General features: G+C 39.9%; 2 protein-coding genes across 10 annotated transcripts in view; one reads left to right on the forward strand and one right to left on the reverse strand.

Annotated features, from left to right (window-relative positions):
* Nucleotides 1-14,456, forward strand: part of WASHC4 (WASH complex subunit 4) — a 141,127-nt gene that overhangs the window by 85,275 nt on the left and 41,396 nt on the right. For 4 of the 9 annotated variants that reach the window (XR_012647298.1, XR_012647299.1, XM_075007870.1 and 1 more), the window contains exon 33: nucleotides 923-998. Coding sequence is in view for 7 of the 9 variants with exons in the window: in XM_075007870.1 (XP_074863971.1) it covers nucleotides 923-990 (68 nt within the window). In the remaining 2 variants the exon portion in view is untranslated. Of the gene's footprint in view, nucleotides 1-922; nucleotides 4,183-8,704; nucleotides 9,024-14,456 lie in introns of those variants that run through there. The other 5 variants (XM_075007843.1, XM_075007877.1, XM_075007884.1 and 2 more) reach the window with 2 other exon arrangements.
* APPL2 (adaptor protein, phosphotyrosine interacting with PH domain and leucine zipper 2) overlaps nucleotides 4,971-14,456 on the reverse strand; it is a 57,834-nt gene continuing 48,348 nt past the window's right edge. Inside the window, exons 12-21 of the mRNA XM_075007902.1 lie at nucleotides 14,179-14,221; nucleotides 14,043-14,099; nucleotides 13,846-13,934; nucleotides 11,758-11,916; nucleotides 11,533-11,582; nucleotides 10,360-10,534; nucleotides 9,329-9,365; nucleotides 9,043-9,183; nucleotides 6,867-6,914; nucleotides 4,971-6,010 (exon numbers count right to left, since the gene is read on the reverse strand). Of these exons, the coding sequence (XP_074864003.1) occupies nucleotides 5,879-6,010; nucleotides 6,867-6,914; nucleotides 9,043-9,183; nucleotides 9,329-9,365; nucleotides 10,360-10,534; nucleotides 11,533-11,582; nucleotides 11,758-11,916; nucleotides 13,846-13,934; nucleotides 14,043-14,099; nucleotides 14,179-14,221 (931 nt within the window). The 3' untranslated portion in view covers nucleotides 4,971-5,878. The remainder of the gene's footprint in view (nucleotides 6,011-6,866; nucleotides 6,915-9,042; nucleotides 9,184-9,328; nucleotides 9,366-10,359; nucleotides 10,535-11,532; nucleotides 11,583-11,757; nucleotides 11,917-13,845; nucleotides 13,935-14,042; nucleotides 14,100-14,178; nucleotides 14,222-14,456) is intronic.

Raw genomic sequence — 14,456 nt, forward strand, 5'->3', positions numbered from 1 at the left:
TCAAGGGATTTAGGAAAATTTCTGGAACTAATCCCACACTGGTGAAATGGAGAAGTTGAAAACCAAATTAGTAGCATTTTGCTGGAAATATTCTTTTAAAAGTAAGACAATGTAAACTTCCTATCCATAGTTCTAGTGGATTCTCATCACAGATGTTATGAGTTTTTGGCTAAAACACACATTAATTATATTTGCTAATGAAAAATTGTCTGCCACTGTAAGTCTGCCAGAGACATAAAGGCAGTAAACAGATCTAGTGGATTTTCTGAAAGGATCCATTACCATTTCTACCAAGGGAAGCTGGTTAATTTAGTACGGAAACTTTTTTAAGATGAGATAGCGTTAAATTTTCATGTACATTTTAAAATTTCTATTCACTTTTGAGAGGAGGTGCTCAATATATACCTATTCAGACAGTACAAAATTAGTTAATAGGAAAGGACAAATAATATAGTAACTTTGAATTAACCAGTCACATTTGTTCTCTTCCTCTGTAAAACATTTTGGGGTAAGTATTCATGGTCAAGGTAAAGTTGTTAATCATGTGTAAAGTGTATTCTGCAATAATCAAGGCTTGAAAGTGTATGCTAAATTGAAATGCTGTAAAGGAAGTAATGTCCTAGACTTTCCCTTCAGCATTTGGAATCTTAGTTCTGTAAAGTGCTCAAGCTCATGCATAACTTTGCTCATGTTGGTAGTCCCACTTACTGGGGCTAACCATATGAACAAATTGTGCACATAAATGAGTGCTTTGTAGGGTCAGGGCATTATTGCACAGTTAGGATATCTCAACCAAGAGAATAGAACTTGAATGTTCATGGCACACAGCAAGCTTATTTTTAATCATGCCTGGGTAAGCTATTATTTTAAAATGTAATATTTATTAGTTTCAACTTCTGTTTTTCATTTTTTTCTTTTGTAGAAGAATCTGCTAAAACAAGCAATGGAGACCTTTCCAGCACTGCACCTACAGATCCTGTTGTGAAATGATACTGCTGGTATGCATTATTTGTATGATATATTGGAATTATTCATTATCCTGTTCTTGCCAATAACTCTTCATAGGGATAAAATTTCTGGATTTGATTTACCTGCTGTATGAAAACAGTACAGTATTGTAACAGTAATCTGTGGGCTGCTGTAGCTCAATTTGTGTCCATATTTCCATTGGGGAAAAAAAACTATTTTTAAGGAATTTATTACATTATTTATATCATTTTTCTCTGAGATGAAACTTAGCATGTAAAACCTTAGGATTTAGCAACAACTGTTAACTGAAGTTACAGAAATGCAAATCAAAACTATTAGTTCACTAAATTCAGGTGTATTTTGCATCCTTAACTGAAAAACATCACGTAAAAAAAACCTTATAGGTCTTAGTTCCATGATATGCACTAGGGCATTTTGATCTCTTCAACAAGGAAAAAATCACTTCAAGACACATAGTTTGTATTTTTCTATCTATTGAATGAAAAATAATTTGGGTGCTGGGAATGCACCATATCCAGAGCACGTGGCACCTTGTACCAGTCACAAACTACACTATAATAATAATCAGTGTATCTTTATACTGATAGTACACACAACCTATTGGAGCATCTCACAAAGCCTTTATTCTTCTTTCATGTTAATTCATTGGCATATCAACTCACCTAAGGGGATTAGAGCCACTTCAGTAGTTCACTTTCCCTGCCTTTTCTTTTTTCATACCAAAGAAGGGGAAAAAGGAAAACTCGACTAATGAAACTGCTTTAGGTTTACATTGAAGGCCTGAATTTCATCTACAAAAGTAAGGAAATTCAGAGAACTGAGAACCAGAGTCAGCGCTTCCTCTTACGACCAGGCACTGTATGAATGTCTGTGAATATTAAGTGATCTTACATTTCGTGAATGCTGTAGTACCTAAGTACAAGTTTTGGCCTCTAGTCTGTATCTCCTTACCTTTGTAGGTCTGTTAAATCCTTGTGTTGTCCAAACAGTCTTAGTGCTTTATGATCAACACTTATTGCACTGTGGGCTCTAAAAGCTACTGTACACTGTGAGAATTTTGTGTAACTTAATCATGTGATTAATACAGGTGCGTAGATTGTGCAAGAGTTAGAGTAGTTATCCAAATTCCTGACTCAAGCCAACGGCTAGATTTAACTTAAAATTAAATGCCAGTTACCACAATGAAAAGATGCTGTTAAGGTTTAATCACCCAGATCATAAAACAATGCTTTGCTAGCTAAATAACACATCAGTTAGATTAAACATGACTTGCAGGGTTTTTTGTCGTATCTGGTATATATTACTTAAACTCTGTTGCCAGGCTCCTCATCTCATAATTACAGGGCAAGATGCTGTTTTATACATATTTCAAAATTACTCCAAAGCTGGACACTGATTATGTATATGTGACTAATGTGTGACGCACATTAGTCCACCACCACATCCCTGTGACTGACTCATGTAGACGTCTTGAACAAATAATGTTAATATTGAAGGGACCAGACTGGCATGGACTTTTTTCCCTAGTGCTGAAAACATGACCCAGAAGCATCAAACTGTTTAGCTGGCTGCATTCTTTAATCGTTTACTTGCAATTTATCACTGAGATTGTCTGAAAAAGTGCTGCATAGCCTAACTTGTATTTTATGTTGATGACTTTCATACTTAATTTGTAGTATTTTTTAATTATTTGTATCTAGTTTGACCTCTGTGGACCAATAACAAACATTTTCAACAGTGCTGCTACTCCTAACTTTGCTGCTCCTGTATTTGCATATACACATGTTCCTTTTCCAAACCATCTTCAGTCATATCCTTTGTAGGTTCTTTGGGGTCTGAAGAACCTCCTGTAGATGTAAATGTGTCCCTCCATGGCACCACCTATTCTGAAATAATGTTTGCACTTTCCCCTTTTGACCTGTAATTTGGAAGAATGCTATTACAAATTCTTAATACTTTGCAGTTAATCTTGGGTAGTGTATCTGCCTGATCTGTACAGTGCTAACAAATTAATGCAGTTCAGCTTACTGAAATGCCACAGAAAGGACACAAGGCTATTTTCAGTACCTTGTTTAGTGGTAGCGAATGGGGGTGTATAATGTATGTGTGAATATATACATATGTACAATGATATAGCTCTTCTCGCTAATATAGGATTGTAGTTAATGTATTTGGAACATCTCACTATGCAGCAGAATCTCACTAATGGGAGGAACCATTGTATGGATTCATTCTATTTCCAACTGAAGGACTGGGGTTCTTCTAGATACCGGGGAAAAGAGTTCCATATTACACTATTTCATTTCACTGGGGGTTTACAACTGCATGCAATGCCACTACATTGAGAACTTGGCCCAACTGCTCTTGCAGCTTGGACCTTGCTGTGGGAATGAGGCCCTGGGCTGCTACTCTGGAGAAGGGAGGCACTTAGAAAACCTGCTGTTGCCACTACTTCACTCAAAAAACCCAGCGGAGGAACAAGTATGGTCTCATTTTCCTGAGGACTGACAGACAGCTCCCTAGCTCCCCTTTTCCTTTCACTCAGGGAATGCGGGACAGGGTGAGGTGTTATTGAAAGCTGCCTATCTCAGCAAGAAAGCAGCAGCTGCTAACATCTTTCACTTGCTCCTGTAGCTGGGCCGAGCGTTACAGGAAGAAGTGGTAGCAACAGCCCTTTTAAAGGCCCATATTTATTTTTTATCAAGAAGCCATGGATGCCCAGACTTACTAGCCTCCTTCACCTCCCCATTTTCTTTCCCCACAACAGCATTTGTGGGGGAAGGAACCTGAGCAGAGGAGGTGTACTAGTCTGATTTCAGACTCTTACAGAATGCAAGGACTAAACTGGTGGTCTCTTTCATTGGCTGGGGGCAGGGGGAGAGATTCCAGCTTTCCTGTTTGTACTTCAGCAAGCAGTGATGCTGCTAATATGCTTCCACTGTATATCTGTAGGCTAGGGGCTTGCTAAAGTGCAGCTTCCTGAGGCCCTGCTGCATTCTGTAAGTGAAAGGGTAATTTGAACTTTTCACCTCACATCCATTGATGACAACATTTTCAATTGCTCAGGTATGAAGGACCAAATGTAACATGTATTATCTCAACTCATTATACAAAAACGGTATTTTGTTACCTCAGTCTTATTGGTTCTGTGAGTAGGGTACGCTATGTACATAAACTAAATAAATGTAATTTTGAGAACATCATTCTTTGTTGTTTTTTTTCCTTCAGTAACAGGTATCCTCTGAAATATAATCAGATTTCTGTTCTCCTTGAATAATTAGTAGGTGGTAGTGTGGCTGCTCTTACAAAGCAATGCTTGTGTCTCAGTAGTAGAGAGAGCAAGGCAACATACCTCAGGTTGGAGATGTAAAATTTTGCTCTAATTATAATTTGCACAATGCTCACTTCCAAACATTCCCTGACAAATGTGGTAAGTCTGGCCTTCTGCCATACCAATTCAATGCAACATGGGTATCTGCGAAGTTTTGGAAGACCAGGTCTTCTTGTGTTGTGCTCATTAGCTTTTCTGATGCAGTAAACCCTCAATGTGCAATTTCGAGTTGCACTTAATTCACATTAATGAGAGGCAAGCACAACTCAAATACCCACCGCCGGCATGGCTCTGTCTCAATCCCCACACGCAACTCAGGATCCTGCTCTCACGCACACCCTATGGCCTGGCTCCAGCTCAACTGCACCTCCCTGCCCCAATTGCTGTGTGGGATTTTTCTGATTCAGACCAATTTAGAAGGGTTTCTTGTGATGTCTTTGACTCTAAATCATTTGCTGCTGCATAGTCTTCAGAGATCTTACAGACAGCTGCTTCTTGACTGGGCAACACAAAATGACCAAATTTCCATAAACAGGTCCTGAATTATAACCTAATTTAGTATTTTTCCAGTTTCATCTGCATTAACGAGCTTGTGCACAAAGTGCATCATGTCAAAAAAGCTATGTGAAAAAATCAGTCACACTACAGATTTATAATCTAGCATTTTATTGATGAATTTTTTATTGAAGACACTCAGACCTTATATTTTACCGTAAAATTCATCTTAAACTTACAACTGTTATCCCTGGATGTTGCTTTCAAGAAACTTAACCATATAAGACTCACACAAACAACATGCAAATTCTTTGACTTTCTGAATTCTGCATTTTAGTGGAATTTAACAAATCCAGAATTTGTGTTTGTTCTGTAATTAATCATGGTCCCCATGAATAGGCACTTAATTTATTTTATAAGCTTAGTCTATATGCAATACAAAAATAGATTAATAGGAAAAATTAGTGTTTATCAAATTTTGTAAATAGACTAGCACAAAAGATAAATTTGTTACACTTAAAATACCCGAGAAACTAAACTTCATTTGAAAACAAAGTAAATAGTGCATTTTTCTTCACCTTCATTCAGATCACTATCATGCAAACTGTGAAAATTACTGATGACTACAGGTACAAAAGTTCTACAATTGCCTGATTTTCAGAGAGGCAGAACATCCGTAAGTGCAACTGAAGACAATGAAGAGGTGATCAGCATCTCCAAACTGACCAAAAGTGTATCATTTGGAAGAATATGACAATTTACCCTTTGTTTCAAACAATCAGCATTTTTACGTGACTGCCAGCATCAAGGGCCTAACATTAAAACACTCCCTAAAAGACTGTCACCTGTTTCAAACAAACTAGCCTAGAACGCAAAATTCTGCTCTCCATTGTAAATCAAGAGAATCTACACTCAATTATTCGTTCTTGTTCGTGTAAGAGAGACTAGAATGTTACCAAAGTGGGGCACAGAGCATTGGAAAACCAGAGATCTTTGCTAAAATAAAAAAGCCACACCTCTCCAAGTTTCCTCTTTCTGATTAGTACACGGGGAATGAAAACTTTACGCTTCTGACTCCTCTCCCTGCTCTTCAGGTATAGCGCCATCCTCTTCCAATTGGTCGTTCAGTAATTTGAATTTTCCATCATTTGTTAGTGGCATGGACAACATTAAGTGAGCTAGTGCTTCTGGATCCTGAAAGAAAGATGTTAATGAACATTAAGTTAATAAGCTGCAGTTTGTTTTGGTTTAGCATATAGTGCTAAAATACAGCACTATATGAAAATGAGTTTGGCCTCAATCTTGTAATCACAAATAATCCCTTTCAGTTTAATAGGATAATTTGTGCATAAAATTAAGCACATGCATGATTGTTTTCAGGATTAGAGCTTTTATTTTCTGCTCCTGCCAGAATTACCACTCCAGCCTTTGAAAAATTTGGTGAAAATTGTGGGTAACCTGCCAACTATTGCAGAAAGGAATTTTACCCAGTATTCTGGCAGAATGGCAATTTTCTCTGGGGAAAATGTTTACACGATAAGCAAAGTGTTCATACATTTAACTTGCTTTAAAACTCCACTGACACCAGAAATGTGTAGGAAATCTTTGGTTAATCATGCGATTTTCATATGACTATCCCAATTGTAACTTTCATTTCTTTTGGGTAGGAAAAATCTCATTCTTATGTATAAGCTCAGAAGAGAAGAGCTGTGAATAGTTAGTGAAGTATTAGCATTTTTAGGTGCATTTTTCCCTAACTGAGGGGGCTTATTTTTAAGCAGCTGTGGACAATCACAAACATACTTGAATTAAACTGTGGTGAATTGTCTCACAATCCTCAAACCAGACTGTTGTAGAATCACATTAAATGTAAACCTTTGTTGTAAGGCTGATAAGTGAGTTAAATATGTAACAGCAGTGACATTCTTCATGTCTCATGTTGTATTGTCTTATGTATGCTATAAGATATCCAAACAGTGCAGTCAAATTTACAGGACATTAGAATGAGAAATGGGTGCAGGGAAATAAAAATAAAACAAATGTACTTCACCTTTTGAGCCTCAATAATTTCCTTTCCCAAGCTTATTGCATAACAGATCTGCAGAAGAAATAAGTTGCTTTAGTTTTTTGTAAAATTTTAAAAATCCATGCTACCTTGTCTGAAGGATCAATGAAAATTCATTCTTTCTGAGAGTGTTCATAAAGCTAGGGTACCTATTTTTAAAAAGCCTACTCCTCTAGGAATGGATGTTTAACTATATGTTTTTAAAAGTTACGTTCTGGTCCAATGCTCACTAAAATCAGGGGAAAGACCTAGTGGCTTCAACAGTGGCTTCATAAAGGCACTCAGCTTTTTGGATGCCTAGGTATTCACAGGAACAACATTGCAATCCACAAAAATCAGCATGCTAGGTGCAGAGCTACCTGTAGAGACAATGCCAGCAGGACGATGTTCCCTCATTAAAGTAGATGCATAAGTCAGTAGGCTAGGGAGGCACCTACCTCTGCTTGCTGTTCCCAACCAGGAACTTACCACCTGAAATTAGGTGCTTGCCTTACTCTGACCAAAACAGCTAGAGGAAGTGGTGGTGGGGGTATCCACCTTAACTTCTAGCCCCAGGGCTTAGAGTACTCCCATGGAGTTAGGGTGACCCAGGACAGGCTTTAAATGAAAGAGCTCTAGTGAGAAATGGGCATCCTCAACCACAGAGCCATAGGCTCCCTTCATTTCTCCAGTGGATGCTGTTCCATTTTGGATAAATACTTAGTCATTGGGCATGAGAGAACCAAGTTCATGGTTAGGGTATCCACCTGGGAGTAGGAGACCAAACTCCAAACTGCCTGTTTCCATGAGTGTTATTTAAGCAGGTTAACAAATTCAACAAGGGATACAGCAACACACCCACATCAGCATGAAACTAGGAGGCAGATACCTAATTTAGATGGATCTTGGCCTTATTTACTAATGAAAAAACCCTTCTCTGAGTAGTGGTCTGAGGTATGCAGAAAAAAAATCAGTGGGCTTGTCCCGCTCATCTTTACCTACTTCTGTGGCCGCAGGCTTCTGTTATCTCGTATGCAGCTGTATTCATTAGTATCAAATAAAGACAATACAGAATACATCTCTTGTGAGACAGTATAAAATCTGTGAGACTGGGACATGAGTTAACAATCTCACTCCCTCTCAGTCTATTTCAACTGTCCCAGAAGTCAGCCTTCCTCAAAGACAGTTACAGAGAAAAGATGGGAGAGGCAAGATCTTCTATTGGACCAAATCAGGTGGTGACAGAGACAAGCTTTTGAGCCACAAACGAAGTTCTTTAGGTCTTGAATGGTCCTTTGTAATACATTAATTGCTTATGAGAGAAACTGTTCCACTCTGTGTTTGGCTAGGTCTACGCTTGCCCCATACTTCAAAGGGGGCATAGTAATCAGAGTGATGGGAGATTACTAATGAAGTGCTGCGATGCATATGCAGCATTTCATTAGGCTAACTTTCCCCTGTGGCAACTCTGAAGTAGCGCGGGCACTTCTAAGTGCCTGCAGCTACATGGCATGCCAGCACTTCGAAGTTTGACACTTGAAGTTGCCATGGGGGAGATTTAGCCTAATGAAGTGCTGCATCTCTTGACACAGATACCACAGGTGGGTTAAGACCCTCCCTCTGCTGGACTCACACTCTAAAAGTAATATATTCAGTGCAGCACTTCATTAGTAATCTCCAATCACTGATTACCATGCCCCCTTTGAAGTATGGGGCAAGATATAGTCTTGGTGTGCCTTTAACACAGTTGAAGAAGAGCTCGGTGTAGCTCGACAGACTCTCTCTCAACAATGCGTATTGCTCCAGTTCAAAATGTTACCATACCCTTCTTGTCTCTCTAACAGGTTGGGAACAACACAGCTACACCTACACTGCCTCCAACAACTTAAAGGTATTTGTCACAATACTGGTGGAAAAACTTGCTTTTGCCAGCACTGATGCTGGACACAGACTCCTCTCAAGACTTTAAGGGTAGTATTCAGCATTCACACAAATGCCTCTTTTTAATATGCTATCTGGGAACTTGCATGTGGCGTTAGGACATCACATTCCCTTAAATCATTAGATTAAAAAGGGAAGCCAGTTGACTCTAACATTCCCCCTGGAGGAGGCTTTCTAAAGGCTAGGATTAATTTAAAAAAAAAAAAAAAGCTGAAAAAATACAATATAAAAATCACAAGACCTTTTCGCCTTCTGTGTTGCTCTCAAAAATATTCACACTCATGGATTCTTCCTCCAGAGATTCAGTGTCATGGACCACAAAACCAAACAGTCTCTTGTTTTCCTGATGGGCAGCAAACTGGGTCACACTGGCAAGTTCAAACTAGAAAAGCATATTAGAGAACTTTAAAACTTGCAATAGCTCATCTAAGTTGAAAGATCAATGCTTGCTTGCATTAAACACAGTTCAGAGGGAAACGTATCAGAGGTGTTGCAATTATTCACTATCTACATGAAGAATTACTTACAGTTGTTCGTGTAACTTGAGTCTGAGGGTCGATTAACCTGCAATTATAGGTAGTTTTAAGTAAGAATACGGAGCATTTCTGTAATGACTTCATCTATAGCACACAAATGCTCTTATAAAAGGAAGAGGATCATTATACCTATAACAGATTGGGCAACAGAGGCACAAGCTTGACGTTAGTGCCTAAGGTCTTGTAGTAAGTCAGTGGCAAAGCCAGGAATGGAAATCCACTCTCGACTCTCAGTCCAGGGCCCTTTGCTCTTGACCATGATACCTTTCTGATGCTATTTGAAACTTGGCAAGCCTGTGCGCCAGCTAGTCTAGACGGGTTTGTATTGTACCTTACCAAATCAATAAACACTGCCAATAAAGGTTTTTTTCCCTCAAGTGTATGTGGGAGACCTCACTTGTGCACTGGCTTGCCTATCTAATTTTGATGGAGACAGCTTTGACACACATTTTGAAGCAATAAAAACAGGACAAGAGATCCATTTCATAGTATTGTGTTTTAAATTCGAAGCAAGGAAGGAATGTGGGGACAAAAGCTCTGGCCTTGAAGTACCATGCAGCCCTCCTGCATCCTGAAAGCTTGGGTTAGGATGACTTCTGGTAAGTCTGAGACAAGAAGCCACTTTAATATGAGCAAGGAGAAACCCTCTATTTCAAACTTAGATGATAGAGGAGCAATTTTTGGATTTGTTTATTGCTAGGACTTATCACTATAAAGGAGATCTGGGTGCTAGGCCCAGTCACTGGTCTGTTACAAAAAAACCAGTGGTTATAGTGTGGATTCTGCATCAGCCCTTCACTACCATGAAACAATTAGCTTTATAATTTAAAAAATTACACTTGTAATAGTGGAGCCTTCCCTGTGAAAAATTATGCTATGTCTATAGAGATCTGTATGTACAAGTCTCGTAACCTGCAGGGAAACAGAGATTGTGCATTTAACACACCCTATCACCTGCAGATACTTCAAATGGAAAACAGACGTATGGTAGAGCTAAGAGTATATTAAGAATTTTACACTACCTGAGATTCTTGCTGGTGACCATGAGATGGGATTCAGTTGTACGGAAGATGTTGTGGATGGCACGAGCCGCCAACACTTGCCTCATAGCTTCATAAATCACCTCACTTGTATCATCTGATTGAATGGCCATGGATCCTAAAAACCGAACTACAAACATCTGCTGCCACAGTGAATCTGGAAAACAAAGGAATAATCTCCTGTTCTGCACTGATTCACGCCTGTGCGCAGTTATCAAATATTTCATTTTACCGCTAGAATTGTTCCGCTGAAAAATTATGGCCAATTACTGGGTTGTAATTTGGGATTACTGCGCCTTTTGCATTATTTCCTCTTCAGTCATATTCACTGTTAGCCAGGTTTGAGTGTCAGCCATCTTTACAAAATGCTTGGATCAGGTGTAAGTGTAACAAATAAGACTTACAGCTGGCAAATTTGTTATGCAAATTTTAATTTTTTCATGAAAGTTTTTTCTTTTTGATTTCCTATAATAATATAATTGGGCAGTGTCTACAGTGGCTCCCCCTTCTTTGAAGGGGGCATGGTAATCAGCCTGAGTGATGAATAGCAATGAGGTGCTGTGATGAACATGCAGCACCTCATTAGGCTAATTCTTCCTGTGGCAACTTCCAAGTTGCAAACTTCGAAGCACCAGCATGCCATCTAGCCACGGGCACGTCAAAGTACCCACACAACTTCGAAATGTCTTTACTCCCAAGGGCAGCAAGCCACAGAGTTTGGTCTACAGCCAGGGGTCATATACAGAGGTGGTTCTGATCCTCTTTGATACAGATGGTGCAGGAAAGAGGACATCCCATCCCACCCCAGCATGGCAGACTAGCAGTCAGTGCTAGGTGCATGGTAGGTGGCTCCCATACTGGCAGCCAGATGCCACCCTCTGGGACCCACTCTACAAACCTGATCCTACAGGTACGTTGGCCTTGCTGATAAAAGACTTCTACTGCTTTGGAGGGTATCTTGTTTTTATTTATTTTGTGGCATTGGATGGGAGGAGTGAGATGATGACAAGTTACACAGAGGAAGGGAGGAGGCTAGTAGGGATTACTGGTGTTTCCTGCAATCTCAGCCACTCAGACCTTGTAGGGGGGTCCCCGCTCCCATCCAGCACCTCCAAATAAGCATAAAAATACCTAATGTTACAAAAAAGTGTTTACCTTCCTCATCATTCTTGCTGTCTTCAGATTCTCCAAACGGGTTTGTGCGCCTGAAAAAGGTTTTTAAAAAAAAAAAAATCACAAGTGCTTGGAGTGGCAGAGCTGCCTTTTGAATTTATGAAAGTTTTCATGATGGTTTGAATGATCATACTCAAATGTTGCAAAGGGAACAGCTCTTTCCTCTCAAATCATTTGATTTAAATGTTGACTATTAGCTGACTGTACCTGCCACCTCGGTTTTGATCCAGGAATTCAGTTGCAGGAAGCACCATGTCAAACTGAATAGGTGTTCCAGGTGCAATTAACTCTCTGCAATCATGCTTAGTAGATGGTTCTTTAGGGATGACACTGTCACTCTCCATCTCCATAGTCTTCACGTTCTGGCTACAGTGAAAATGGAGAGAGACTCTGAAGGAAAATGTAACCTCGTGACCTTGGAAAGAAGACAGGGTTACAAAAAATCCAAGGAGAGGGATCAACCAGTGTTCACTGGCCCCTCAAAACAGCAAACTGCAATCTTAACACATCACAGACTAAGTTTCTCTCTCTCTTCGTGGCAATAAATAAAATCGCACACTAGTGAAAAGAAATATTGCTGTGCTAGAAAGGAAGGGGAATGCATTCCCAGTGAGCTGCAGTGCCTGCTCCTGGTTAGATATTACCATAGTGAAGGGTGGGTGCACCACTATACTCTCCTGGTTATAGTCAGAACCGCGCAAGAGTATCAGCTCAGGGCGTGGAGACCTGTTTATTAACCAGAGAGGATCTGAGCTGCCTTATCTGTGAAGTACCAAATGGCAAGGGAAGGGATGTAAGGATAACCACCAAGTTCCTAGATGGTTACAGATCTTTACAACACTGAGGAGCAAACTGTGTGCTTTAAGGTGGATTCATCCCTGTTCTTCCTCCCAGAGTTCATCAGAGCCTGGAACTGCTTTTGAATTTCTTTCAGTGATAGAAATCCCCTATCAATATGCATGCCTATTTACTTTGGTAGCAAAATATCAATTAGTTTCATTCCCACAAGATTTTCTGTTTGTACACAGAATATAGAATTACACAGAGTTGACACTGCAACCCAGCTAACATTTTTCCTCCGTGTAACAGAATGTGATGCAGTTATTTTCCCCTAGCTATTCATTATTAACTCATCCGGTGCCTCATAAAATTCCAACCAAAAGAAAATTCCCAACTCCTGAGTGAAATGGGAAAGCAAATAGGCAGTGTAGTTGTAGCCCTGTCAGTCCCAGGAGATAAGACACACAAAATGAGTGAGATAATAGTTCTTACTGGACCAGCTTACAAGATTTTGAGCCACAGATATCCCTCCTGTTCCTTCTATCTGGTTTGACTTGCACTCCCTGTGGCTTACAGGAGCCTAAGAGGTCTCTAAGGAAGCATAGCAAACCAGGAAGGACTAGTTCTTCCCTGGAGGCTAGTAAGGAGGGAGAAGAAGTGAAACCTTTGAAGGATTAGAGCTTAGATATGCACAAGCCAGTAAGACACATATGCTGTAAAAATCCTGGCAAGACTGTACACAAAGCTCTTACAGAAGTTTCTACTGATTAAGGTTGGATTGAAAGTTCCTTCTCTAGTGTCCCTATTTTATTTAGTGCTCTGCTTGTTGGGTCATGCATTCAGAGCATGAATATAAGTATTCTCAGGAGCTGCCTTTGGACCCTAGTGATGGACACTGAGGAGTTTTTGTTGTTCAGGAGGCTGGAATTCTCAAGCAAAGAGGGGAGAAAATTTCAATGGAAAAGGTTAGTTTTTTAAAACCAGGCACACAAAGCCTCTGTCCCCAGAGCTGTAACAACTGATTTCAATAGGTCTAGGATCAGACCCAACAAAAAGACTGTTCCTTGTGCTGGCTGCAGAGTAAAGACAAGAACTGCAAGGCAGTCTACATCAAAAACCTTAGTTTTAATTTGAAGGTGAGAGCACTCAAGGGCCTCAATCAGCAATCAGGACCACATCATGCAGGGTGCTATACAAGTAAGGAACAAAGTGATCTTTGCCTCAAAAAGGTCACAGTCTACGTACAGTGCCTGTTCCATAACAAATGAAAAGGAGAGACCTCAGCTGTATGTTAAAATAGGAAGAGCCTAGGGCCTGGATCCTACAAGCTGGACTGCAAGCAGCAGAGTCCTGAACTCATACCGGATGCCATGGCCTTCTGTGGAATTCGCACAGGGATCTGCTGGGATTGGCAGAGTTACGGGATCAGGGCTTCCCCCACCTCTTTTGCCCTGTGTGCAGAGTCCGACTACGTACACAACAGGAAAATCACTCCTATAGAAAAGCAAGTGTTACCGAGGACGCAAACTTTCGTGTTTTTTTCCAAAGCTTGTGATGGGGGTCACTGCCTGCAGGGCCGTCTGATTTAACTTGATTGCAACAGCCTAAAAAAAAAAACAAAACAAAATGTCACCCTGCAGAAATACTATGGGCCCTGCACTACACTAACAGAGCAAGCTGGAGAGAACAGAGGAAAACAAACAAACTCTCACCTCTGGATTCTCCGTGAGATAGATCTGCCTGGAGATGTTGTTGATCGCACATATCCACTGAAAGGAGAAAAGAAAGTGAATGCTCTGAACTACTCAGTGTATGAGAGAGTAAAAATATTAACATGAAATATTTTACCTCCTCATATTCTTTTTTACTCTCTGCTTGAAGGGTTATCCCCCTAAAACACACAAACATTTGATTTCAGGCTTTTCTTGTTCACGGTGAGATTACAAAAGTTTCTCTGCACAAAGAGATGGACTCAAAAATCTCCTAAATTAATCTTTCACAACTCTGATTCTGTATCATACGTAAGGCTGTAAGACATTTACAATCCATGATTTTGCTGAGGAAATGGCAACTTTTAAACACGCACCACAACTTCCTACACTTATCATGAATTTGAGTTGTGTTGT

Source organism: Carettochelys insculpta, chromosome 1 (genome assembly GCF_033958435.1).
Source record: "Carettochelys insculpta isolate YL-2023 chromosome 1, ASM3395843v1, whole genome shotgun sequence".
Lineage (NCBI taxonomy): Eukaryota > Metazoa > Chordata > Testudines > Carettochelyidae > Carettochelys > Carettochelys insculpta.